Source organism: Octodon degus, unplaced genomic scaffold (genome assembly GCF_000260255.1).
Source record: "Octodon degus isolate 3935 unplaced genomic scaffold, OctDeg1.0 scaffold00130, whole genome shotgun sequence".
In the NCBI taxonomy this organism is placed as follows: Eukaryota; Metazoa; Chordata; class Mammalia; order Rodentia; family Octodontidae; genus Octodon; species Octodon degus.
The window spans coordinates 4,289,218-4,316,921 of record NW_004524706.1 but is presented as its reverse complement, the minus strand read 5'-3'; the positions used below and the strand labels follow the sequence as shown (position 1 = coordinate 4,316,921).

General features: G+C 47.2%; 1 protein-coding gene across 2 annotated transcripts in view; it reads left to right on the top strand.

The window, feature by feature from the left end:
• Oscp1 (organic solute carrier partner 1) overlaps positions 1 to 21,539 on the top strand; it is a 38,769-nt gene extending 17,230 nt beyond the window's left edge. The window contains exons 3-10 of one of the 2 annotated variants that reach the window (XM_004641029.2): positions 4,835 to 5,002; positions 5,502 to 5,582; positions 13,796 to 13,899; positions 14,908 to 15,036; positions 15,835 to 15,904; positions 17,829 to 17,968; positions 19,745 to 19,808; positions 20,147 to 21,539. In XM_004641029.2, coding sequence (XP_004641086.1) covers positions 4,835 to 5,002; positions 5,502 to 5,582; positions 13,796 to 13,899; positions 14,908 to 15,036; positions 15,835 to 15,904; positions 17,829 to 17,968; positions 19,745 to 19,808; positions 20,147 to 20,263 — 873 coding nt within the window. In that variant the 3' untranslated portion in view covers positions 20,264 to 21,539. The remainder of the gene's footprint in view (positions 1 to 4,834; positions 5,003 to 5,501; positions 5,583 to 13,795; positions 13,900 to 14,907; positions 15,037 to 15,834; positions 15,905 to 17,828; positions 17,969 to 19,744; positions 19,809 to 20,146) is intronic. The other variant, XM_023701130.1, reaches the window with a different exon arrangement.
• Positions 21,540 to 27,704: the final 6,165 nt, after the last annotated feature.

The window sequence follows — 27,704 nt, the reverse complement described above, 5'->3', positions numbered from 1 at the left end:
AAAAAAAAAAAAAAAAGATTGAAAAATGAAAAGAGGGGCTGGGGATGTAGCTCAGTGCAGAGACCCTCAGTGCAGGTAGTTCTATCCTTAGTAACACACACACACACACATACACATACACACACAGAGAGGAAGGTTTTTTTTGTTTGTTTGTTTGTTTGTTTTTTTGCTTTTTTTGTTTGTTTTTTTTTCAACAAATAATACACTGAATATAAGAATATAATAATAATATATTCTTCTTAGTGGTTAATTGCTGTACAAGATGCGGACTTGTGATCCTATTTACAAACACCATTAGAACAAATCATTCTGTTCATTAACAGAAAAATGGAATAAGGCTTTTTTTTTGTTTTGTTTTGTTTTGTTTTGTTTTGTTCCTCGAATGCCTTCAGGGCACTTTTGGCCAGCTGGAGAGGTGTGAGGTTCGAACTCCAGCAACCTGAGGCTGACAGCTTTGTGGAAGCAGCCACTTAAAGGCCTGAGCTAGGGCCAGGCCCCCGAGAGGAAGTTTTGTTACTTATGTTAACTATCCTATATATTTTGTGTGTGGCCCAAAATAATTCTTCTCCATTCATTGTGGCCCTCGCAAGCCAAGTGCATCCCACCTTGGACATGTCTGGTGATCCACATTAGTTATGGCACCCAGAAACATTGCCAGAGGCCGGACATAGTGGCACACGCCTGTGATCCTAGCACTCCAGAGGCTGAGGCAGGAGGATCACTGCAAATGAAAGGACACACTGGGCTACATAGTGAATTCAAGGCCAGCTTGAACTGCATAGTGAAACCTTGCTTCCAAAAGACATAGGGGACTGGAGGGGAAAGGAGGGAAAGGGAGGGGAGGGGAGGGCCAGCCACAATGCCTCAGAGCCAGACATGCTGCTGGTTCCCAAGATCCCTTCCTGTGCTGAGATGGCTCAGTGTTTACTCCAGAAGCTGAAAGGCCCCAGTGTGAAGAGCACCCCAACGCTGCTATACCACTTCCTATGCCAGGCTGTGCAGCAAAAATAAATAAATAAATAGGTAGGTAGATAGATGGATCCATGTGTACATTTTTTTTTTAATTCATGTATTTGGTACAGGGTCTCACTACGCAGCTCAGACTCTTAGTGATCCTTCTGTTTTCAACCTCCCCAGCACTGGGATTATAGGTGTGCGCCACCAAGCTCGGACTCAGTAGCCAGCTCAGCATGCCCCAGGGATTGAACCTTGGTCCCTGTGCTTGCCCAAGCAGGCGCTTAGTCCACTGAGCTATCCCAACACATTTTCTGCATATTTAAATGAAACCATAAGGGCCTGGGAGATAGCTCAGTAGAATAAGCACTTGCCTGGCAAGTGCAAGGCCTGAGTTCAATCCTCGGTTCCGCAAAAAAAATAAAAAATAAAAAATAAAAAAAAATAACAACTGCACTTAAAATGGGGCTAGTAATAGCTGCCTCATCAGTTATTGGGAGGACTGGGGCACATACCTAGGCCTGGCACATAGTTCAGTAAATAAAATTATCTTCTTTGTTCAGTCTTCTCCCTCTGCCGTTCTTAGCACTGCGGAATGTGTGCCATAGGTTCACCACTACTGATCTATAAAATGAGTAGGTATTTACTTATTCACACCTCGGAATCAACTACCAGCTGACCTCCCTAATGTCCTCTGTGGCCCACGCCAGGGGTTCTCTGCTTTCTGTCAGAAGAATTAGGCAGGGGCATGGTGACACAGGGATGAGGCTGTTCTCGTGCTTGTGCAAAAGGAAGGCAGCATTTAGGGGACAGAATGCCAGGCTGCTCAAAGGACCAAGGTGCACAGATTTTACAGCATCCGCAAGGACACAGGGACCCGGTCTCAGTGTGGTGGCATCAGAGGCAGCATCGTCATCGTACCTGTGCTCTTTGTCCTGCCTCTATGTGACACAAGTCTCAGTATCATCCTAAGTCTCATCCTGGGTAAGATTTTTTTGATTGAAACTGTCCTACCAATTTGGTTTGAAACTGTCTCATTGCTATTTGTTTCTCAATAAATTTATGGGGAAAAAAAGATTTTTTTTTAAAAGAATTATTTTTATTTATTTATTTATTTATTTATTTATTTTGTGTGTGTGGCCAGTTCAGCCCACCAGAGGGCGGGGCTGGCTGGCATGTGGTGCTGGGGGACTGAACCGTGGTCCCTGTGCTTTGCTTAGCTTAGCTTGTTCTAAGTAGATGCTTTAGACCACTGAGCCATCTCACCAGCCCAAGATTTTTTTTTTTTGATACAGGCTCTCACTATGCAGTTCAGACTCATAATGAGCCTCCCATCTCAGCCTCGCTAGTGCTGAGACTCTAGGTGTGCACTAGCACGGCACGCCCGGGATTCCAGGGCCTCTGGCACGGCATGCAGTACCAGGGATAGAACTTGAGACTTTGTGCTTGCCAGGGATGCGCCTGTGACACTGAGCTACCTCCCTGGCCCCTGGAAGTGATTTTTACTACACTAAAGGTACGGATCCTTCAGTGAGCGTTCCTTCAGTGAGCGTTCGTGCTTGCATTTTCCTCTTAGCATCTGGAATTTGCCTCTTATCGTCTGGGAGAGCACTAGTATAAGTTTTAGAACAGAGCAGACCATTGTCCTGTCCCACTGAATTTGATTTTAATGGCTTGCTTTTCCTGGCTGTGGCTTTTTGCTGTTTCTGCTGATCACAGAGTTGCAAAGGCCAAGCTGATTTCCTATTCTCTTCCCGTCGGGTGTTATGGTAGCTCCATAGCCTCCAAGACTGGTCCTCTTTTTAACTCCCCACTCTCTGGCATGTCTTTTAGCTCCACAGACCAAGGCAGCGTGGCTGGGCCTCCTTCTCCTGTCTCGTCATTGCCAGGTTGACTGACCTCATGTAACCTCACTCATTTCATCAGCTCAGAAAGCCTCTGTATCCCCCTAAATCCTACCACATTTAGTCTAAATTATTTTCCCCATCTTTCCAAACCTCTCCTTGCTTATGCCCCCAACTTTATTTCTCAGCATCCCCAACATGAACTGTTCCCAGGCTCTTTGCTTCTCTCCCCCACACACCCCTTACTGCCACCAGGACCTCACACACAGGTTATGTCCCTCAACTGTAGTTCCTGTGTCCCCCTCTCAGTCCACCTGAACCCGGCAACTGCCTGAAGGTCTATATCAGGCCCACTTCTACCACAAAGCCTATTCTACTATTGTTGATTTTTTGAGATGATCTCATTATGTAGTTCAGGCTGACCTTGAACTCATGGCAATCCTCCTGTCAGACTCTTGAGGTTGGGATGACAGGCCTGCACCCCCTCACCCAGCTTCCACAAAGCCTTTTCTTGACCACAGTGGTAACCACCAGTTTCCTCCCCTCTGGTCCCTCTTGGATAATTTGTGCCACCCATGTGGCTTGTTGCTATCTTAGCAATGTTGTTCATCCCTAAAAATGTTCCTCTTGGGGCCAGCAAGATAGCTCAGAGGCATAAGCACCTACCTGGCAAGCAGAGGACCCGAATTCAACCCCTGGCCCCACATACCATGCAGTCTTGGCCCCAGATGCCCTCCTCAGGCATGCCATCTTGGCCCCAGATCCCACTCTCAGCAAACCATCTGGGCCCCAGATGCTAGCACCCACTGTGCACCCCGGGTCCAGATCTGGTGACCCACGCCTGTAATCTCAGCACTAGGGAGGTTGAGACAGGAGGATCTCTGCAAGTTCAAGACCAGCCTAGGGGCTACAAAATTGAGCATAAGGCCAGCCTGAACTGCATGGCAAAACCTTGTCTCAAAAAATATAAGAAGTAAGAATATAATAAAAATATTCCTCTACAATAATAAAATTTTCAGAGTCAGCCAAATAGCTCAGTGTATTAAAGTGCCTGCAAGCAAGAGCAGGGGCCAGGAGTTTGATCCCCAGGCCTGCCATGCCGGCCCCGCCCCAGGGGCTTGCTGAGACAGCAATTGAGACTGGGCGCAGTGGTGCAGCCTGTAATGCCAGCTCTTGGGAGACTGTAAACAGGCAGATATGAGTCCGATCTAGTAGTGAGACCCTGAACACCCTGTAGACCCTTCCCTAAAATACAGAAAATAATAATAATAATAAATACAGTAGTAAAATTTTCTAAGAAGGCCTGGAGGAGCAGGCCTGTAATCCTAGCACTTGGGAGACTGAGACAAGAGGGTCATTGCAAATTTAAGGCCAGCCTAGGGTACATACTGAGTTAAAATTCAGCTTGAACTGCATAGTGAGACCCTAGCTCCAAAAATAGTACAATAGTAGAACTTAGCATATGCTGCTTGTAGATACGGTCATCTCACTCCTCTCTGCATCCCTGCCATGTCTGGAGATTAAGAATACTCCATAGATGAGAACACTCAGGCTCAGGGAAGTTAAGAAACCTGGCCAGGGCTGGTGATGGAGCTCAGTGTTAGGGCTTGTGCTTGGTTGGTGTGGTCAAGGCTCTGTTTGACCCCCAGCGGAATAGTGGAGGGAAGGGGGGAGTCTTTGCCAGAGTCCTACCAAAGGTCAGCAGCAAAGGAACACTGGAGTTCAGGTTTCCTCCCCTAAAATTCAGTGCCCAGGCCCCACAGCTGCCAGTGTCCACCCCGCAGCACACATAGCTGACCAGAGACCCTGGTTTCTCAGGCCTGTCCCAGGCTCCTCCTGTTGTCTTAGCTTAATTACTTCCATCACCCCCTTGTACTCTCAGAAGTGCCCTGCTTGGGTGATAACAGATCTAGTGCTCTGTGCCACTTGGGCAGCCCAGGGGTGGCTTTCAGTAATTGCTGGACTGAAACACTGCTGGAGATTTCTGACATCTGCTTTTATGATCCTATTTGCTTTATTTGTGTGTGGGTTGACAGCTCTATGACCTGATGACTATGGCTTTCAAATACCAAGTATTACTGTGTCCCCGACCCAAGGATGTGCTGCTGGTCACTTTCAATCATTTAGATGCCATCAAGGGATTCATCCGAGATTCCCCGACCATCCTTCATCAAGTGGATGCGACTTTCCGGCAGCTGACAGAAGTAAGAGCATCATCCGTTTATCTCCTTCCAGCCCCATACTTGCTCTCATTTCTCCATCAGAGCAGACAGAGTCTGTGACACAGAGGACAGGTGAGGAATGGCAAAGCCTGCCACTATCCCAGCACCTCTCCCTAATCCACCAGTATCTATTTTGTTAATGCGATCGACATTGTCACCCAATGGCCTCTGCTGTCACCTAAGTAAATGGGAAAGCAGTGAAACAGAGCAGAGCCATTCTCTCCCGACTGTTCTGGAAGGGCGTAGGTGGTGGACATCTGCTGAGCCCTAGGGACAGCCTCTGCAGGCCTGCAGAGGGTAGAGACATGTCATGTCCCCCTGCTTGGCTGTGGCATTGTAGACTTTGTCCAGCTGCAGAGAGAAGGTGCCCTCACCCCTGAAGCCCTCCTTTACCCCTTGCTCATGGGCTCCTATCACTGAGTTCCCCGCCCCCACTCTTCTCCCCAGGAAGGTGAAGGGTTTCTTTCTGCTTTGCCCGCAGGTGTATGGGGTCCTCTCTGCAGGTGAGTTCCAGCTGATCCGGCAGACACTTCTCCTCTTCTTTCAAGACCTACACATCCGAGTGAGTGAGTGGGTGGGTGGGTGGGACACGCTGCCTCTGCTGACATAGGGAACGCAAGTCACCAGGGCAGACAGGGCTCGAGATCTTGCCTGTTAGTGATTCCCATCATGATTTGAATCTGTGTGGGCCAGGGAGATGGCTCAGTAGAATAAACGCTTCCCTGGCAAGCGCAAGGGCCTGAGTTCAATCCCTGGTTCCGCAAAAAAAATAAAAATAAAAAGAAATGATTACTTCTCTTAGGGCCAGGGAGATGGCTCAGTAGAATAAGTGCTTCCCTGGCAAACACAAGGGCCTTCAATCCCTGGTTCCACCAAAAAAAAAAAAAAAAAGAGAGCCAATGATTTGAATCTGTGAGGATATGCTTTTTTTGAATTTATTTGTTTCTTACAGGGTTGAGGATTGAATGCAGGGCCTCTACACTGAGCTATATCCCCAGCTCTTTATTTTGTTATTTTGAGGCAGGGTCTGGCCACGTCCCTTAGTTTCCCGGACTCTGCTCAAACTTGTGATCTTCTGCCTGAGCCTCTAGGGTTACGGACATGCCCCACCACACCCAGTTTCCATGTGCACACAGTTCATCTCAGCAGTTCTGAAATACACTGAGGATGACCACGAGGCCACCATTCTTTCCAAGTTACTCTGTGAGTTTCTTCGAAATGCAGTTTCATCTTAGGCTTCTGTGGAGGAAGTGTGCTCGCAAGGCACCCGTCTGATCTTACCTCCACACTTTTGCTCGAGCCTTCTCATCCCCGACTTGTCCAGCGTCAGGCACTGTCCGCAGGCTGCTGACTAACACTTCCTGAGCTTCTGTGCTCTGCTCCATCCCGATGCCCTTCACACCTTCCCCTCCCCCCCCATGTCTCCAGACCTTCCTCCCCCTCACCTGCCCTCTGTTCTTGATGATCTCTTCCCCTGGGTGTCTTTCCCCTCCCTTTGGCTACCAGCTCCTTTGCCTGTGACCCCTGAACCTGACTGCACCCCACCCTCAGGTCCACAGCTCTGTCTGCAGACTGGAGCTCTCCATAGTCGCCCAGGGACTCCCACCTCAGTGCCAAGGACCTAGACTCATGTCAGTCGCAACGCTGTCCCATCTTTCTGGTTTCTTTGAGAACACCACCATTTTTCCACTTACTTGACTCAGAATCAGAGTATAACCTTCAATTCTTCTCCTTTAGTCTTCCAAACACATTGCTGAGCTTCTTAGCCAGAAGCTGCAGGCTAGAATCTCCTGGCCTGGATTTTGTTCCCTGCCACAGTTTAGAAAATTGAGATGGAAAAAGTGACATGCGCACAAGCCAGCTTTCTATCACTGGGACAGAGTACCTGAGAATAGCAAGGAGCAAAGGTTTCTTTTAGCTCCCAGTTTCAGTCCATATTCTGCTAGTTCTGCTGCTTGGGCCTGAGGTGAAGCAGAGCATCATGGTGCAAGGGCTCAGTGAAGCAGCAGCTCACCCCACGACAGCCAGGAAGCAGAAAGCCAGGAAAGGCAGGGGGCCCAGGACACATACACCCTGCACCACAGCTCCCCCAGGAACCATCTCATCATTCAGGCCCCACCTCCTAAATTCAGCTAATGAACTCATCACTAGCATAATCCACTTGAGGGAGCCAGAGCCCCTGTGATCGCCCTGCTCCCCGAAAGCCCATCCACTGGCATCCAGCACATTGAGCCTTTGGGCAGATGTTTTGGTTGCCAGCCATCCCATTACAGCACAGCAACAGAAGCCCAGGCTGAGTTAGACACTCTGTGTTTGAATCCCAACTCCAGGGCTAGCTCCATGATTTGAGGACATTACTTCTCTTGAGAACTTAGTTTCTTCACATGAAAATTGGATGTTCTAAATCAGTAGTACCTGATTTAGAGTTTCTCAGGACTGACAGAAGCATCAGGTGTGAAGTTCTGTACATGTATTTGCTTGTATACACAGCTATAGCGTGTTTCTAGAAGGATAGGCAAGAAACTGGCCACATTGGCTGCTGTGCAGTGGTGACTGTGTGGAGGACGGGGGTCAGCAGAGAGACTTACTTTCCTTTATATATTCTCTTCGGAACCTTTTGAACCTCACACCTGCATGTGTGTTACATACAAAATAAAATGCAAAAGAGAAATAGAGCATGTTCAGCACCTGTCCAGATTTCCCTCCCATGGATCACAGAACACATATGGATTTCAACTCTGGAGCTAATAACATTGACATAAATTCAGATTTCAAAAGTCAGGTTTGGTGGCCCACACCTATGCTCCCAGCACGCAGGAGGCTGAGGCAGGAGGATTGCTATGAGTTCTAGGCCAGCCTGGGCCACATAGAGAGACCCTGTCTCAAAAACAGAAAAATTTCTACTGGTCACAGATTAAAACAAAAATATCAAAGTACAAATAATTAGTTATGCATGAATTTTATTTATTTATTTTTATGTATTTAGGACAGGGTCTACAGGGTCTTGCTATGTAGATCAGACTCATAGTGATCCTTCTGTTTTCAGCCTCCCAAGTGCTGGGAATACAGGTACGCACCACCAGGCCCAGTTTCAGTTGCCATCTCAGCGCGCCCCATGGGCAGGTTGCACCAAATTTAAAATCAGTTTTAAAATACTAAAAATGGGGCTGGGGAGATGGCTCAGTAGAATCAGCGCTTCTCTGGAAAGCGCAAGGGCCTGAGTTCAATTCCTAGTTCCGCCAAAAATAAATAAATAAATAAAAATAAAATACTGAAAATTCCACATAATATTGTTACCAAAACCATGCATATTTGGTACATTTTACGGGTTGTACCAATAGAGGAATAGCCATATTGATTTTTCAATTCTGACAAAATTACTTATAATGAAAAAGGCTTGCCTAATAATAATTCTGTAGCAAAATCATTAAAATATATTAAACCACAAAATATATAAATGCTAAATGGGTGACAGCAAAACATTGGAACACTTGCCAAGAGAAATAGAAGTCTAGGCATCAAGCGTAGTCCACCCTGATCTGGAACATCCGGGCTGCTTTGCTCGGTCATGGTATTTCTTCTTCGCTGCAGTTTGTGATGCCTATACAAATTTTGTTTCCAAAAGAGCCTCTACAGTTTCTAGATTTGTTAGCAAAACTAACTAAATCAAGAAAGCATAACTCTACTCTATTCCTTCCATAATGTTGAACCAAAGCAAATATAAACAGAACTGCTCATTGATAAGTTCTGTGACAATGCTAACCAGCACAAAACGTCCGTATTGTGGCTCAAGCCCTAATCTGCGAACCAAGGCTGTACAGAGACTGTGTTAAGATAGAGTCTGCCTAGAATCCTCAGCAGTTATTTACAGCCATCTTGGTGCCAACCCTTCAGCCACTAGGTTTCCTCTGCAGCCACTGCCTCACGACCAGCTCCTCGGTCCCTCTCCCACACCCCAGCCCATGCACCCTTCCTCCACAGTCTCCCCACTCCCTCGACTGTTTCGCTTTCCAGGAGACATCATTCCTGCTTAGCCTCATCCTCTCATATTCCCTGTACCTCTGCTCCATTATCTGCTCTTTGGAAACAGTCCATCTCCGGAAGTTAGCCTAGCAGATACTTACTCACTGCCTACTCTATGACAGGTGCTGTTATGTGTTTGAGATATGTGAAAGAACAAAAGCAAATCCAGGCCTTGCAGGAAGAGAATGGGCAGACAATTATGTTATGCTCTTGTGAAGGAAAGGGGAATAGCAGGCAAAGCTATACAGAGCCAGGGGGAAGCCAGACATGGTGGTGCATACCTGTAATCCCAGTATTTGGGAGACTGAGACAGGAGGTCACTGTGAGCTCAAGGCCAGCTGGGCTACATAGTGAGACCCTGTCTCAAAAAAAAAAAAAAAAAAAAAAAAAGGTATAAAACTAAGCTGGGCATGGTCATACATGCCTCTGGTCCTACCGTGGCAAAAAGATCCTTGGCCAGCTGGAGATGATCTAGCAGGTAGCAGAGAGCCAGGGAAAGAGCGTGATCAATACAAGTTGCGGTAGAATGGAGGGTGGATTAGAAGTGGCAGGAAGGAAGGCCAGGACACTTCCAGCTAGAGAGGGTGCAATAGCAAGCAGAAAAAACAAAACTATAACCCAGGATTTGGATGCAGATTTATTTTACTTTGATGGGCACTGATTGGGGTCATTTCCAAAATATCAGGCCTCAGAGGTTCAGGGAGGGAAGTTTTTAGAGAGTTACAAAGGGGAAGTAGAGAGGTAGAGTATGTGGCTATCTCTGATTGGTTCTTACAATATGCATCTTACCGACCAGCTATGCATCACAGTGACCCGCTGTTTCTAAGAAACAGAAGTAACAGGAACTATGACCTGGGTAACTAACAGGCTGGGGAGGCATTTCTGATACAATGGAAGCAACTGGGTAGAGAGAAAGGGTGGGTATGATTGACAGGGCCTGGCAGTTGAATAGACAGAAGGGGATGGAAGCAGAGGCTCTCTGTTCACACATTTTGAGACCTGGTAGTGTCATTCACTGAAACTGGGAATTCCAGAGAGACAGCAGATTGGAAGAGACAAAGAGCAGCCTGTTTTTGAGAAGGGGAAATGTGAGGTGCATGCTGGGACCTAGAGGTGGCCATGTGTGGCAGCAGTGGGATGAACGGTGGGTACCCAGGGAAGGAGGCTAAGAGGGAACTGAGGATGTGGGAGCCCTCAGCGCAGAGGTGAGCCTGGAATATGAGAGCAGATGAGATGGCCTGGGAGAAGAAAGTGTGGAGGGAGAGGAAAAGAGCACAAGTGAGTCACGCCTACAGCGGGGCCAGCAGCGGGGCTGGCAAGCAGGCAGACCCAAGGGCGCTGCCCAGCCCGGGCTGAGCTCCTGTGTCAGCAGTGCGGCTGCACAGTACATGAATGCGCTTCCCACCCCACGCCATACCCACCAGAGCTGGCCTAACAAAGGGTCCAGAGTCTCATTTCTAAATTTTTTTCTCCATTTGCTAAGCTCACATTCCCTTATCACAGAGTCTAAAAACTCAACTTTCTTTAAAAGGTCATCCATGGGGCCGGGGAGATGGCTCGGTAGGATAAGTGCTTGACTGGCAAACGCAAGGATCTGAGTTCAGTCCCCGGTTCCACAAAAAAAAGGTCATCCAGCCAAGCCCCCCCAATCAAGTCAGTTTTTACCCCCCCCCCAAAAAAAAAAAAAAAAAACATGCCATACCTTCTCCACTATCCTTGGGAAGTGTCTCCACACCCACCCCTTCATCCTTAGGTCCAAACCCACTGTCACCCCCGCCCCTAAGACCTGCGTCACTCTCTTCAGTGAGCTGATATGCAAGTGCTACCTCTCACATCCTGCTAGTCTGTGGTGCTCTTTTCTGTGTTATGCGTGTGCTCTGTATTCAAGGAGACTACTGCTGTTCATGAAGCTCCTGACTATGTACACTGGCCTCTGCTTTATCCACCTCTCCAGTGTATAAGGAAGGATGGATAAAGCAGGGCCTGCACATGCTAGGCAAGTGTTCTACCCCTGGCTACACACCCTGAGACCCCAGGCTCTTCTTCTGCACATGGTCTGACTCTGCTGTTGCTAACTCATGAAGTAGGCACTGCTACACCCCCAGTTAACCAAAGAGAGAGTTGATGCACAGAAACATTGTGTGGTATGCCCGGCACCTCATGCTGAGCCAGCCACTGAGTCCAGGTGTGGTGGTGCACTCCTGTAATCCAAGCACTGGGGAGGCTGAAAACAGGAGGATCACTATAAGTCTGATCTGTGTAATGAGACCCTCCACCAAATACATACAAATAATTAATTTTTTTTTGACCGAACCAGGGATTGAACGCAGGCCCCTGCTCTTGCCATGCAAGTGCTTATTCTAGTGAACCATCTCTCCAGCCCCTAATTTAATTTTTTAAAAGAGGTTGTGTGAAAAACCATAAAAAAAAAAAAATCCAGAGCCATGGCTGAAGTTGTAGCTCAGTGTTAGAGTCCACTTTTATCACTTAGGGCCCTAGGTTCAGCCTCCAGCATCATAAAAAAGAAAAATAAGCCTAGAGCAAAGAAGGGGCCCAGCTGACAGTTAAGCCTGTACAGTCTAAAATTAGACTGCCAAGTCGCCAACTTACAAATCTTATCATTTTGGGGCCATGGAGATAGCTCAGTGGTCTAAGCAACTGCCTAATCAAGCACAAGGACCCAGATTCAATCCCTGGTACCACATGCCGTGGCAGCCCATCCTCAGGCACACTGAGTCTGCCACCAAGACAAGGCATGGTGGTGTGTGCCTGTAATTCCAGCACTGGGGAGGCTGAAACAAAAGGATCACTGAGTCCGAGCTGCATTTTTTTTTTTTTTTTTTTTTTTTGCAGAACCAGGGATTGAACTCAGGCCCTTGCGCTTGCCAGGGAAGCGCTTATTCCACTGAGCCATCTCCCCGGTCCCCAATTTTTTTTAATCTTATCATTTTGTATTTTCACTGTGTCATACACAACAGATGTGTATTCCTTTTTTTTTGGGGGGGGGGAATGTACTGGGGATCAAACTTAGGACATTGCATTTGCTAGGCAGGCACTGATGCTGCTGTCTCCCTGCCCTGTGTATTCTTGATGATATTACTAATATAAATTTGTAGAATTACAGCATTGGAAGGGATCTTCAAGTTTCTCTCTCATTTTTGAACATGAGAACACTAACACCCAGACCGGCCAACCCCTCAATACAGTGTACACAAGCTAGGAAGCAGAAGTAGACGTAATATGAAGCAGGATGTGGTGGCACATGCCTTTGGTGTGAACAACTCAGGAGGCTGAGGCAGGAGAATCATAAGTTCGAAACCAGTCTGAGCAACTTAACAAGACCCTGTTTCAAATGGGAGGGGCAGGTAGGGAAGGACAACATAATATGCTTTCAGGAAAGACCTTGCAGCTGTAATGCTGCCTGGGCCCGCCTGCTCCAGCCCACAGTTCTCAGCAGGCCACCATGTGGATAAGAGCTCAGGATTCAGAACCAGAAACAGAAAAGTTTGCATCCTCAGCTCTAGTCTTATGAACTGGCAATCTCTGAGCAGCTGATTGCTCATCTATGAGATAGCACTGAGGTTCTTACAGCACAAAGCCTATAGCTGCATGGAAAGTTATCAGGGAGGTGAGGAATGGATATGAAATTTGAATCTCTTTGGTAGGTGGGTGTGTGGGTGGTTGATTTGTTTGTTTGTCTTGTGGTACTTGGGACCAAATGCGGGCCCTCTACCACTGAGCTCCATCCCAGCCTTTTTTACTTTTCATTTCGAGACAGGGTCGTACTAAGTTGCCCAGGCTGGCCTCCAGCTTTCAATCCCCCAGCCTCACCCTCCTGAAGAGCTGGGACTACAGGTATGCACCACCACACCTGGCTCAACCTTGCCTTTGAGTCCCAGCCCTGCCTCTTACTACTCTCCTTGGGCAAGTCACTTCACTCATCATCTTCATCTTTAAAATGGAGGTATCTGGGTGTGGTGACCCCCATACCTCTAATCCCAGCACTCTGGGAGGCTGCAGCAGGAGAATCCTAAATTCTGTCTCAGCCTGGGAAATTTAACAACTTAGTAAGACTCTTATCTCAAAATGAGGGGCCCGGGAGATAGCTCAGTGGCATAAGAGCCTGCCTGGCAAGTGCAAGGTCCTGAGTTCATTCCCTGGTACCAAAAATAACACAAAATAAATAGAGGCTGAATATATACCTCCCTGGTAGAGTGCCCCCATGTTTGATCCCTAATGTCACAAAAATAAAATTAAAAATGCAAGTATTATAACTCACTTGGAAGGTTTACTGTAAGACTCAAAAGTAGTCCTGTCTGCAGAAGTACTGTAATTCTGCACATTGTTATGCTAAGTTCTTATGTAAACTTATCAGGTAAAATTCCCAAATCATTACCCAGTTTTCATCCTCAGAATATCTTATGTCCAGCCAAGCATGGTGTTACACACCTGTAATCCTAGCACTTGGGAGGCAGAGGCAGGAGGATTGCTGGGAGTTCAAAGCCAGCCTGGACTCCACAGTGAGTTTAAGGCCAGCCTAACTACATAGTGAGACCCTGTCTTTAAAAACAAAAATATAGGGGCTAGGGAGATGGCTCAGTGGAGTAAGTGCTTATCTGGCAAGCGCAAGGGCCTGAGTTCAATCCCTGGTTCTGCCAAAAAAATAAATAAATAAAAACAAAATAATATTTAAGTCTATAACCATGGAAACATATCCAGAAAAAAAATGACTATAAATACATTTTTTTCCAGGTATCCATATTTCTAAAGGACAGAGTTCAGAATTCCAACGGTCGCTTCGTGTTGCCAGTGTCGGGGCCTGTCCCCTGGGGAACTGAAGTTCCCGGACTCATCAGGTGACTCCTCCACCGGAATTACCCGCAGCTCCGAGGTGCCAGGGAGGTAGCCTGTGGCGCTCCCCAGCATGCAGTGCAGCGTGGCTCAGCCCTCCTGGCTCTGCTCCCCTTGTGCTGTCTGCAGGAAAGCGGAGCTTTTAAGTAACTCAGGATCTAACACTGGCTTGGCCAGTTAGCGGAGGGATTCAGGGCAAGCCACCCCGTTCCCTCAGATTCGTTTTCCCTCCAGCTTCAGGAAAACGACAGTGCTCTAAAGTGGTCACACAGGGGGCCCAGCCCTAGCTCAGTTCTTTAAGTGGCTGCTTCCACAACGCTGGCAGCCTCAGTTTGCTGTAGTTCGATCCCCACAACACTCCAGCCATGCAAAAGTGCCCTGAAGGCATTCAAGGAGCAAAAAAAAAAAAAAATTCCTTATGGGCTGGTGAGATGGCTCAGTGGTCTAAAGCACCTACTTAGAACAAGCTTAGCAAAGCACAGGGACCGCAGTTCAATCCCCCAGCACCACATGCCAGCCAGCCCCGCCCCCTGGTGGGCTGAGCTGGCCACACACACACATACACACACACACACACAAATAAATAAATAAATAAAATTTAAAAAAAATAAAAAAATTTAAAAAAATAAAGTGGTCACACAGTACTCGGCACATAGTGTGCATCCCGTGAATACTGCGCTGCTGCTGCTGCATTACTCCTGTGATCACAGTCAGCACCTTTACTTGCTTGCTTGTTTGGTTGGTTTTCATTTTTTTACACAGAATCTTGCTATGTAGCCCAGGTTGGCCTTGAATTCACTGTATAACCCAAGGTGGCTTCAAACTCCCGGCAATTCTCCTGCTTCAGCCTCCCAAGTGCGGGGATTACAGGTGTGCGCCAGCACACCTAGCTGCATCTTCTTCTTGAAAGAGTGTATGGAATCCCCTTTTTGTCCGGTAGTACAAAGAATAAGGAAGCCTCAGGAGCACTCATGCTTCAAGCATACTCTCTGATGCCATGCTTTGCATTTTAGAATGTTCAACCACAAAGGTGAAGAAGTGAAGAAGACAAAATTCAAGCATGGTGGAGACTATGTCACTGCCCCCAAAGAAGGTTCCTTTGAACTGTCTGGAGACCGAGTCTTGAAACTGGGAACTAACATGTAAGCAACTCCTCCCTCCTTAAAGGAAGGGAAGTCACTTAATTCAGAACAACCAGCCTGACTTCTGCTGTGGAAGCCCCTGCTGACAACTGCACTGTTCCATTCCCTTATAGCTACAGTCAGTGCCAAAAGGACACCCAAGGCCTCCAAACACAGGGTGACCCAACAGGTTGACAAGAAAGCTAGATTTAAACAGTCTTGGAAGATCATGTTTATCCTAGCACTTGGGAGACTGAGGCAGGAGGTTTGCCTTGAGTTCAAGGCCATCCTGTGCTACATAGTGAGATTTTTTTTTTAATGTATTTAGTATAGGGTCTACAGGGTCTCACTACACAGATCGGAGTTGTAGTGATCCTCCTGTTTTTAGCCTCCCAAGTGCTAGGATTACAGGTACGCGCCACCATGCCCAGTCTCAGTCGCAGTAAAATTGTGCCCCGGGGGCAGGGCCATTGTGGCACACCCGGGATCAAACCCCAGTCCTTGGGCCTGCCTAAGCAGGTGCTTTAGTCTGCTGAGCTATCTGTAGCCAGAGCTGCTGTTGCCATGGAAATCCAAAGAGGCACAGCTTGCACCTGTCTTTTCCTCACTATGTATGACTGTTGAGAAGAAGCTCGGCCCCACAGCTCCTCCAAGGATTTTTCTTTGGGAAGAAATAAAATAAAATATGAGTGGCTAATAGTTGTATCCGGTACTCATAGTACCTTTCTGAAAGCCACTAAAAAGCTGACCGCCATTGACAAGTTTAAAGGAAAATAGTGAAAAGCACTAGGTCCTGTCACCATTTTCTGTTGACGCCAGGTACAGCGTGCATCGGCCCGTGGAAACGCATATGTCTGGAGCATCCAAGAGCTTAGCCTCACAGACACAGGTGAGCGTCCGCCCCTTCCCCCTCCTCACCGCATCTTTCAGGGTACTGAAATCTGCACGAGGGTAAGGGTGGGAACCGTAGATTTCAGAGCTCACCCACATTTCTCTCATTGTTTGCAGTCTTCTCCAGGCAGGTGTACAGGTTTGTAATTGTAACTTTTTATGAAGCCTTCCAGGGATCTGACTAATTAGGCAATTTTAGGCTTGGTTTACCCACCATAATTAAGCGGGAACCACATAGCAGGGCATGTGACATTGCATTGTACCGGTGTCATTAGGTACCACGGGTGCTGAGTCCGGCACTCGGTGTATGCTGACTATTAAATCATGCTGTTTTCATGTGTTCCTATGTAAAACTTTTCAATAATTTTCATTAACTAGCTATAGCTAACTCTAGGAAAAATATGGAAGAGTCAGTTATTAAGTAAACACTTATCAAACTGGTCCTGTGAGCTGGATACCAGGGACACAGATGGCGTAAATGTGTTCCCATCCACAAGGGGCTTATAGTCCCCTAGAGAAGACAGTGGTAGGAAAAGTTAACTCTAATGAAGTGGGAAGTGAGATCACGGAGTGTCCTGTGCCAGCACACATTCTGTCCCGCAGGGTGGATGCTAAGGGACAAGTAGTATCAGAAGACTTTTCACCAGGCGCTGTGGCACACAGCTGTGATCCCAGGAGTCAGGGCTCAGGAGGATTGCAGAGAGTTCAAGGCCAGCTTGGGCTACATGGCAGGACCCTGTCTCCAAAAACAAATAACAAAAGGAAGACCTTTCAGAGGAGTTGATACTGAAGTGGGGCTCTAGACATACTAATTAGCAGGGTGACAAAGTGACCAGAAGCAAGAGGACAAAAGAGCAGTGAGGCCAGATCATAGGATAACTGAGGCAGGTGGCAGAGACGACACTGGACAAGGACATGGGGCCCAATTTTGCAGGAAGAAGGTGCGGTAAACAACTTGACTGTGTTCTTTAGACATAAAGTAGAGGGATTTCTGTCAGGGAAGAAAGGGGCTTGCTGATTAGCTCAGCTATTTAAGCACATGAATGGGCAAACCCAGTCAGGCACAGGGGACCCAGCTTCACATGCCACACCAGACCCTCGCTTTTGGCAGCCTGAGCCAACCAAAAAAAAAAAAAAAGCATATCAAGGAAGAAAGAAATGAGCCAAATAGCTCAGCAGATTTTGGGGGCCGGAATGTGCTGAGATGGTAATTGAGACTGGGCATGATAGCACACACCTGTAATCCCAGCTCTTGGGAGGCTTTAAGCAGGCGGACCGCTACGAGTCCAATCTAGTAGTGAGACCCTGAACACCCTGTAGACCCTTCCCTAAAAATAGACCAAAAAAAAGCAAGAAAGAAATGAGACAAGAACTGTGTTTTGGGTAACGGATGGACGGATGGTAGAGGGTTAGAGACAGCCAGGGAGGGAGGGTAGGAGGATGGGTGTAGGGAGGGGTAAAGGAGGAAAAGCAGCAGGGAGTGGCTTGGATGGCATGTTCGAGGCTGTGACCACCAGAGGGCAGTGTGGTACTGCTCACTGATGGTGCCTTTGGACCCAGAGATTTGACTGGGGCTCCTGGTGCCGGCTGAGAGAACTGGGCTGACAGAGAGGGAAGTACAGCTGTTCTCTCTTCAGGAGAGGGGAAGGTAGTCTGAGGAGAAGTGTGATCCCCGGGCACCACACTCATCTTGAAAGTATTAGCATCTCCAATTTGCTGCATTGCTTAGATTTTTTTCTGCTGCTAATGCAGATTATTTTTTCTTTTGGCTCAGCCTGCTTCCTACACTTTAGTTGAACCCAAAAAATATTGAACTAGTTGGTGCGTTACCTTGTTTCACAAAGCCTTGCTGGGTCCCTGGGGTCTCTGCAGGAAGTGTGATCGAGTTCATGTGACTACAAGTCGTGCAATTGTTTCTGCAGAAAAGCCTTGCTCCAAACCCTCTTGCTAAAGAAGAGCTGAACTTCCTGGCCAGGCTAATGGGAGGAATGGAGATTAAGAAACCCAGTGGCTCTGAACCCGGATTCCGATTGAATCTCTTTACTACTGATGAAGAAGAAGAGTATGTTTCAACCCTGTTTTTTTAAAGACATCTGTAAAATGCTAACCATCTAGGGGCTGGAGAGAGGGCTCAGTGGTCTAAAGCACCTACTTGAAACAAGCTTGGCAAAGCACAGGGACTGCGGTTCGATCCCCCAGCACCACATGCCAGCCAGCCCGCCCCCTGGTGGGCTGAGCTGGCCACACACACACACAATAAATAAAAATAAATAAATAATTTTTAAAAAAAATGCTAACCATCTAAACATACCAGTTGCAAACCAATGATACATATAAATACAGTAGATCACAAATGAAGTACCAGGGGGCCAGGGAGATGGCTCAGTGGAATAAGCGCTTCCCTGGCAAGCGCAAGGGCCTAAGTTCAATCCCCGGTTCTGGGAAAAAAAAAAAAAAAATGAAGTACCAGCAAATTCAATATCCTGGTTAAAGAGGTTCCCCAGGATTAGATGGCCTGAACTTACTGGAGCCATTCAAAAGGAGTGCTAGCCAGGTGTGGAGGCACACTTCTGTAATCCTAGTACCTGGGAGGCTGAGGCATGAGGATCACAAGTTGGATAGCGGCTTAGACAATTTAGGCCCTGTCTTAGAGTAAAAACTAAAAAAAAAGATCTGGGGATATAGTGCAGAGCCTGGGTTAATACCCAGTATTATTTTAAAAAGAAGAAGAAAAGAAATCATATAGGAGATGCCAACGATATAGCTCAGTGGCACAGTCCTTGCTGGCAAGCACAAGGTCCTGAGTTCAATTCTAGGCAAAAAAAAAAAAAAAAAAAACCATACTGGAACTTAAAAGTCCTTAAAGTTAGCCTCACCAAAAACCAATAGCAGTACTAATTCACCAACATTTACATAGTGTTTTATAGTTTATAATGCATATTCTTGTTTTTCATGATGCTGGGGATTGAACCAAAGACCTTGTACTTGCTAGGCAAGTGCTGTACCACTAAACTACATTCTCAGCCCCCTATGTACTTTTTGGTTTTAGCTTTTAGGTTTGGGGTTTTTTTTTTTTTTTAGTTTTTTGAGACAGGGTTTCACTGTGTAGCCCAGGCTGGCCCCCAAAGCACAGCCATCCTCCTGCCTAAGCCTCCAAACTGCCGGGATTACAGGCGTGCAGGACCATATCTGGCCTCCTAGGGACAACTGTGCGCCTTATCTCATGACTCTCCCCATAGCCAAGTGTCTGAAGTAGAGGCTGCCTTTTGTTGCCCCACTTACTAAAGGAAGTTCTTCCATGTGCTTCCATGTGGCAAGCGGTGCCTGGGAGAAAAAGTCAGAGGCAAGACCTAGGTCCCGTGCTCGCCACTCGCAGCTTGAGAGGGAAGATGGAGGACCTAACTCATTCCAAGGTTGTTTCATGAACTCTCTAACCTGGCAGCAGCCAGGTGCAGGGCTTGGCATGTGATCTGAATATCGGAGTCAGCCAAGCAGGGGAATGGGGAAGCATTCCTGGCAGAGTACGGGGTGTACAGAGACCTGGGGCAAAAATGGGCTTGACTTTCTGGAGCATAGGGAGCACTGCTTGGAGATGGGACAGAAAGGTGAAAGGACAACTGTGAAATGAGACAGAAAAGATAGGCTGGCAAAGTGCAAAGGGGCAGCTTGCCCTACCATAAGGGAGAAAACCCTGACTTTGTTTTGTTTTGTTTTGTTTTGCGGTACCGGGGATTGAACTCAGGACTTTGCACTTGCCAGGCAGGCGCTTTTTCTACTGAGCTATCTCCCCGGCCTGAAAACCCTGACTTTGAACCTTTTTCTTTACCATCTTATTCAGACATGCAGCCCTCTCCAGGCCAGAAGAATTATCCTATGAAGTCATCAATATGCAAGCAACACAGGTACGTAGAGAGGACCTCACAGGGTTTTACTTATTTATTTACTGAGACAGGGTTTCACTATGGAATCCAGGCTGGCCTTGAACTCACTGTGTAGCCCAGGCTGGCCTTGAACTCAACAGCATTCCTCCTGCCTCAGCCTCCCGAGTGCTGGGGTTACAGGCATGCACCAGGATGTCTGACCCAGGGTCTAATCTTATTCCTCCCCGCATCTTGTAGTAAGCCTGAACTTCAGAGACCCCCTTCTCTCCCATCAGACTGCAACTACTGTCACTATTCTGACAAGCTGCAGTCCTTCCGACAGGTCCTCTTCATCCCTTCCCCTTCTGGTTCTCTACTAGGACCAGCAGCGAAATGAAGAGCTGGCTCGGATCATGGGAGAGCTCGAGGTCACAGAGCAGCTGAGGCAGAGCACCAGCAAAGGGGACGACCTGCTTGCCATGATGGACGAGTTATAGCTGTGCTGACCAGGCACAGCTCCCCCACCCCCAGGGTCCAAAACGATGCTGCTAGTTTTTCACCAAGTGAGGTCATTACCTCTAGTTCTTGCTTATGTGATATAACACTGTCCAGTTTCCTCAGAGAGTACACTTCCCTGAAGACTCTTAAACCAAACTTTTCCCATTTAGTCCCAATTCTGTGGCAACCTTGCCAAGCATCCTGGGTGGAAATATGAGCCCCAGAGCTATCAAGGAGACCCTGTCATTATCCTTTTCAGTTTTGCTGCCTTACCTGTCCAACAGGGACCTATACCTCACAGGTGCCTGTAAGTCTAACAAAAGCATCAGTGTTTGCCGGGATGTGCGCTGCCCTGTAGGTAAGTTGGACGTCAGAAGGCAGTGGTTTCCATCTGTCAGGGCCCAGAGCAGGTGGCTCTCCTCCCCTTGGCACACAGGACTGTCGTCTCCCAGAGATAGACCAAGTAAGCCAGGCTGCGGTGAGGCACGTGGGCTATGTATTTGTCTGCACACATCCCCATCTGTGCATCTAGGTAGTCTTTGGCTATATGGTGTGCTAGCCCTCAAAAGACACCCAAGGGCCAGGGAGATGGCTCAGTGGAATAAGCGCTTCCCTGGCAAGCAAATGGGCCTGAGTTCAATCCCCAGTTCCACACACAAAAAAAAAAAAGAGAGAGAGAGAGAGAGAGAGGGACCCAGCCTGCTATGCTGTGACATTTGTCTCTTCTGTGTCATCTTCGGTCATCAGGCAGAGCCTTAGGCTGGCTGTGCAGGAGATGTGAGTGGGATGTCACTTCCCCTTCCATGTGCCAGCAGAGCCACTTCCCTTGGGACCCATGGGAACTATCTCAGGCCAGGGCTGCTGCCGGGTTTCAGGAAGCAGAAGCAGCCTCCCTCCCAGGACTGAGGAACCCATCCAGGGCATGGGCCCAGCCACTGTGCAGAGATCAGGGTCCGTTCAGTTCCATGGAAGGAATATCTGGAAAGATGGAAGTAGGGAGACCCAGCTGAGCAGGTCATTCCATGAAAGGGGGCCAGCTGCAGGGACCACTACAGCCCCCGCATCGTGCAGAGAGTAGAGCCAGGCATAATCCTGGAATGTGAGGGTGGACAAACTAGCCCAGGATTTGGATACACAGAAGTAAATTGCTAGATAAATTTAGTTTGCTTCCGGCCCACTAAAATTATACTTCCTGGCTGGAAGAGGTGGTGTACTTCTGCAATCCCAGCACTCAGGGAGGCTGAGGCAGAAGAATGGAAAATTCAAGCCCAGCCTAGCAACTTAGCAAGACTGAAAAAATGAAAACTAAAAAAAAAGGGGGGGGGCTGGGGAGATGGCTCAGTAGAATAAGTGCTTGCCTGGCAAGCACAAGGGCCTGAGTTTAACCCCCAGTTCTGAAAAAAAAAAAAAAGAAAGAAAGAAAGAAAAAAAAACTTTAAAAAGGGGCTGGGAATGTACCACAGCGCAAAGGCCCTAGGCTCAATCCCCAGTGTGGAAAAAATAAATGAAAAATTTAAATTTAAAATTCAACAAAATTTAAAAAGTTACACTTCCTTAACTATAAAGACATCTGTCCTGCCCCACAAAACAGTTCTGTCTGGAGGGGAAGCCTCTTGCTGCAAATGCCTGCCGCACAGGAGCCAGGACCTTCCATGCAGGGCCCTATAGGTAACCTGGCCACCAGCCAGGACCTGGCTGGGAACCAGAAGGGAAAGTCCTGTCTAACTCTGAGGCTGGCTTCCTCCGTGCTGTCACAATCCTGGGCTTCCCTGTCTGAACCTGGACAGTGGGCCACCAGGTGCCTGGGAGCAGCAGCCGCCTGCCTCCACCTATCCCAGCCCAAGGCTGGTGACTTTCAGTGTGACTGTCCTCTGGTGAAATAAACAAGATACAGATCTCTGTGATGAGGTAAGCGTGGAGTTTCATGTCTTTGAGACTTGCACAATATTGAGAAAAACAAGTTTATGTGTAGGGTGGCTGAGCATATCCAGAGGAAGCATGGGAGGCAGGAAGAAGCTGCACGTGCACACATAGCAAGAGGGAACAGAAGAAAGAGGCTGCAGAGTGAGCTGGACAGCAGAGCACCTGCAGAGCACGTGAGGCCGTGGTTCCAGTCCCCAGCAACGCAAACACAAGGCAGGGATTCCTCTACTAAAGTGTGGGCCAAGTACTAAGGACATATCAATGTTCATTTAAAATCAGAGCAAAGAGGGCCAGGGAGATAGCTTCGTGACATAAGCACCCGCCTGGCAAGCGCAAGGTCCTGAGTTCAATCCCTGGTACCAAAACAATAAAAATAAAATCAGACCAAAAGAGTACAAGGGTCTCAGACAACTATGCCCAGCACACTTCAGGGAAAAGGGCCTATGGTTAGGATCAGGGCACTGTGCCCTGTCCCATCCCTGCCCCCAATTCACCGTGTCTTCTTGGGCCATTACCCTACCAGGACTCAGTCTCCTGAGCCATAAGAAAGAAGACCCAGTTCAGGGACTCCATCCCAATTGGCCCGGAGCAGTTCTATCTAGGACAGGCCCTGCCCCAAGTGGGCCCTGAAAGAGGGTGTGCCACACCCTATGCTCTGGGGAGCAGCGCAAATTCCTGGTCGTAGAGAGTTATGTGAGGCAAAGCTGGGGAAAGGTTAAAGGACTTAAATGGTTCCCAGAAGAAAGAAGTAATAAAAATCAAGTGTGAAGGAGAAAAGAAAAAGGGAAGGGGGCCGGGGAGATAGCTCAGTTGAATAAGTGCTTGCCTGGCAAGTGCAAGAGCCTGAGTTCAATTCCCGGTTCTGCCAAAAAAAAAAAAGAGAGAGAAATTAATTGATCTTTTAATTCAACGAAGAAAGTCAGCAGAGTGTGATGGCACACACCTGTCATCCCAGCACTTGGGAGGCCAAGGCAGCAGGGTTATCTCCAGTGGGAGGCCAGCCTGGGCTACAAAGTAAGTTCAAGGGCAGTCTGAACTGCATAGCAAGACCCTGTCTCAAAGTCATCCCATGTAGTCCACATAAGCATCTAACAACTTCAAAGGTAAAAGTCACTTTTTTCCTTAGATGCAAATCCTAGAAGGAGAGAAACATTTTAGCATGACAGTTCCAAAGGTACCAGCTCTGGTTAGCTCCGTTGTTTAAGCGCCTGCTTGGGCAAACCCAGTCAGGCGCAGGGGACCGTGGTTTGATCCCCAGCTCTACATGCCATACCAGAGCAGCCCTTAAGGCAGCCCAAGCCAGCCCAAAAAAAAATCCTTCCCAAAGGTACCAGCTCCATCCACATTGGATCAGATGCCTTCAGTCACATTGTCTTTGTAGTCATCAACTTTGTCACTGTGATTTACCTGTAGTGTAATTACAGCCACACTGTCCAGCCACAGGAAACCATTACAAAGAGATACAATTTTTTAGAACATATATAGACTGAGCATAACCTTAAATCTTTTTTTTTTTTTTTTTTTCCCAGTACTGGGACTCAAACTCAGGACCTTGTGCTTGCCAGGCAGGCACTTTGCCACCGGGCTATCTTCCCAGCCCCTCAAATCTTGTGTGTTTGGTTGGTTGGTTGGGTTTTTTGCTTTCTGCTTTTTGAGACAGGGCTTTGGGCTCACATTGTAGTCCAGGCTGGCCTCCAACTCTGGGCAATCCTCTTGCCTTGGCCTCCTAAATGCTGGGGTTACAGTTGTCCATTACCATGCCCAGTTTTATCATCTCAGATTTTAGAGACTCAAAGTCTTAAAACTAACCACTCTATGGCTGATTCTTCCCAGCATAGCTGAGACGTGATGTAGGGTGAACTCTCAGATGGAAACTCACTTTTTTTCTGGTGAGACTGCTAAGACACACTCCAAGGGCCACTGGAAATTATTTTCGAGTCTTTGATTGCCTTACCACTCACTACCACACTGCAGTTCACTCCTGGCCTGTTTCCTATTCCTTACCCTTACCCCTTCCCCCATTGCTGAGCCTGGCCCCAGGCAACCCTTAGTTTGCATACTTCTGCAGATTGTTTTGCATCATTTTGCCCACAGCGGTGACCTTCAGCACTCACCTCTCTGCTGCGGTCACTCCCCCACCCCTTCTGCAGGCTAACTCACCTGATGTCCCTTATCACTTGACACTTCAGAGTCTAAAACTGAAGCCATTTTTACTTAATATATTTACTTCACTTTGAAAAGGCATTAAGAAGCCAAATGTGGTGGTGTGTACCTGTAATCCCAAACTTGAGAGGCTGAGGCAGGCAGGATTACTGGAGCTCAAGCGTTTGAGGCCATCCTGGACAATATAGCGATTGAGACCCTGTCTGAAATAAAAAAGAAAAGGGGAGAGGGAAGAGGATTAAGAAAAGGAAACAACCTATATTATGTACATATACTCCCCAAAATGATTGTAAACTTCATGTACGGCGAAGATCTAATATCATTTGAAAAGTATATATATATATATATATATATATATATATATATATATATATATATGAAAAAGAAGGGCTGGAAATGTCACTCAGTGTGAAGATCCTGGGTTTAATCCCCAGTCCAGAGAGAGAGACAGACAGACAGACTAAAATGCCAGCAGAATGAGGCAGCCCACGTACCATGCCAGCCACCCCTGTACATAAGAACAGTGACGGAGACTGGGCGTGGTGGCACACGCCTGTAACCCCAGCACTTGGGAGGCTGAAAACAGGAGAATCATTCCAAGTCCAATCTATGTAGTGAGACCCTGTGCTAAATACAGAAAAGGAAAGGAAAGGGAAGGGAAAGGGCAGAAAGCAGTTCTAGCCTTTCAAATAGAAAGGGAGCTGAGTACCTGCCATATAATCCTACTCAGGAAGCTGAAGCCAGAGTATAAGACCCATCTGGGCAGTTAGCAAGACCTTATCTGTTTTGTGTTTGTTGTTTCATTCTTTGATTTTTGAGACAGGGTCTCACTATGTAATTGAGGCCTCATTCACATCAATCCTAGTGTCTCAGCCTCTGGAGTGCTGGGATTACAGTCATGTGCCTGTTTTTGTCTTGGTTTGTTTTTTTTTTGTTGTTGTTGTTGTTGTTGTTTGTTTGTTTGTTTGTTTGAGGCAGTAGTTCTCTCTATATAGTTCAGGCTGCCCTTAAACTCACTATGTACCCAAGGCTGACCTCAAACTCATGTCAGTCCTCTTGCTTCAGCCTTCCAGCTGCCAGCTACAAGCATGCATTATCACGCCTAAGACCTTGTCTTTAAAATCAAACAAATAGGGCCAGAGAGAGAGCTCAGTAGAATAAGTGCTTGCCTGACAAGTGCAAGGGCCTGAGTTCAATCCCGGGTTCCACCTAAAAAATAAAAAAAAAAAATCAAATCAAATCAAATAGGCTGGGCTACAGCTTGTGGTAGAGCTAATACTTGCCTAGTAGCAAGTGCAAAACCCTGGACTCATGCCCTAGGGCCGAGGAGGAGGAAGGGAAAAAAATTACTAGCAAGGCTTCAGGCAACTTGAGTTTTCTGGAAAACTAGAGACCCTCAGAAAAAAACAAGGAAGGCTAGCTAAGAGGTAGAGAAAAACCCTAGCACTAGAAACAATGCATCCAGTGACACAGATACTAGGACAGAACCAAAAGAGACACTTCTGGCTTGTGTCACTTGCTCTGGGTTTAAAGATAATAATGGCCGAGTTTAGATCATAAGCCCATATTATAGCTCATGCAGTTCAAAGACAGCATCAGTGTTGCCTTTAACTGATCTGTTATGGGAAGCAGAACCTCACCTCCCACTAAAGTTCACACACATGTAACAAATATGTCCCTGAGCCTTTCTCCTCCGCAAGCCACATGAGCTCCGCTGTGTCCAGAGAAGCCCCAGGCAAGCCCCTAACCCCACTCTCCTGGATACCCAATGTGCTCTGCCTTCCACCCACATTCCAGGTGGGATCAGCTTCCAAGAATTCGTATTGGCACTTCTCAAGGTCTCTAATGTTTATTCCTCCCTGCCATTCCCACTGTCCATTTAGATGCCTACCCCTGTCTCACCACACTTATAAAACTAGTGTTCTTCATGCAACTGTGTTTTATGGTGTGAAGCATTTGGGCCCCCTGGAGTCTTGTTCCTGTCTCAACATTAGGAGACTAGTAAGGAGGGTAAAATTTACATAAAAAATTATAGTGAATCTGGCCAGGCTTGCTTGAGGACACACGACTGTAACCCCAGGACTGGGGAGGCTGAGGCTGGAGGATCACTATGAATTTCATGTGAGCCTAGACTAGATATTGAAATCAAGGCCAGCCTGGACTACATGGTGAGACCTGTCTAAAAAAATAAACCTATGGGGAATCGGCATGCAAAGAGCAAAGAGAAACGCAAGCAGTATGCTCTAGGAGTCAGACATCACTCCACCTGCAGTGATCACTGACCTCAGAAAGACGTGGCAATTAGGCGGGGCTTCCCAGGACAGATTGGATTTACCACCCAAGGACAAACAAGGGAGAAGCCAAGGCAGCTGGTGCAGGAAAGCCAAGGCAAAGGAGTGTAAGCTCACCTGCAAAACGCTGAGTGGCTGAGTCTTAGAAGAGAAAGTTTCAAATTTTACAGTGCATTGTTAGATATGTAGATTCCTGAGCTCCACTTCAGAGCCTGAATGTCTGGAATTTGATCTAATAAGCATTCCAGATTGTGTTGAGACAAATGGTTCCCAGGCCATACTTTACTATACACTGATGATTGGAGAGCTTGAATAGAGAACCTGAGAAGATCCAGCTGGAAGGCAGCTGGGAATCAAATCATGGATGCCCATACATGTCAGCAATGGAGCCTTTATTCTGCTACTTAATTGCAAATGTTCTTAGCATTTAAATAAGATCATTTAGGGGCCGGGGAGATGGCTCAGTAGAATAAGCGCTTGCCTGACAAGCGCAAGGGCCTGAGTTCAATACCCAGTTCTGCCAATAAATAAATAAATAAATAAATAAGATCATTTAGCAGGTAAGAGACACACACCAGTGAGATAGTTTGTATAAGAGATTAAATGAGGGCAGGGAAGATAGCTCAGCCATTTAAGCACCTGTCTGATAACTGCAATGACCTGGGTTCGATCCTGGTACCACATGCAGTGCCAGCCCCACCCCAGCTGCACCTTGCCAGCCATCAAAACTGGGCATGGTGGCATATACCTGTAATCCCAGCACCAGGTAGGCTGAAACAGGGATCACTATGAGTCTGAGCTGCATAGTGAGGCCCTGTACCAAATACATTTAAAAATAATAATAATTAAAGGGGGTGGTGAATGAAGGCAAGAGACAGGAAGGGGAATGTTGTGGGACTGTCCTGCTTCAAGGTTGTATATGGTTAGATTTCTGGACTTATCTGTAAACATAAGAATTATCTAATTCTTTATACCTATTTTTAAAATATATTCTAATTTTTAAATGTTTTTTCATCGTGTTCTATAGGGACTTAAAATTCAACATATCAATACTTGATGAAAA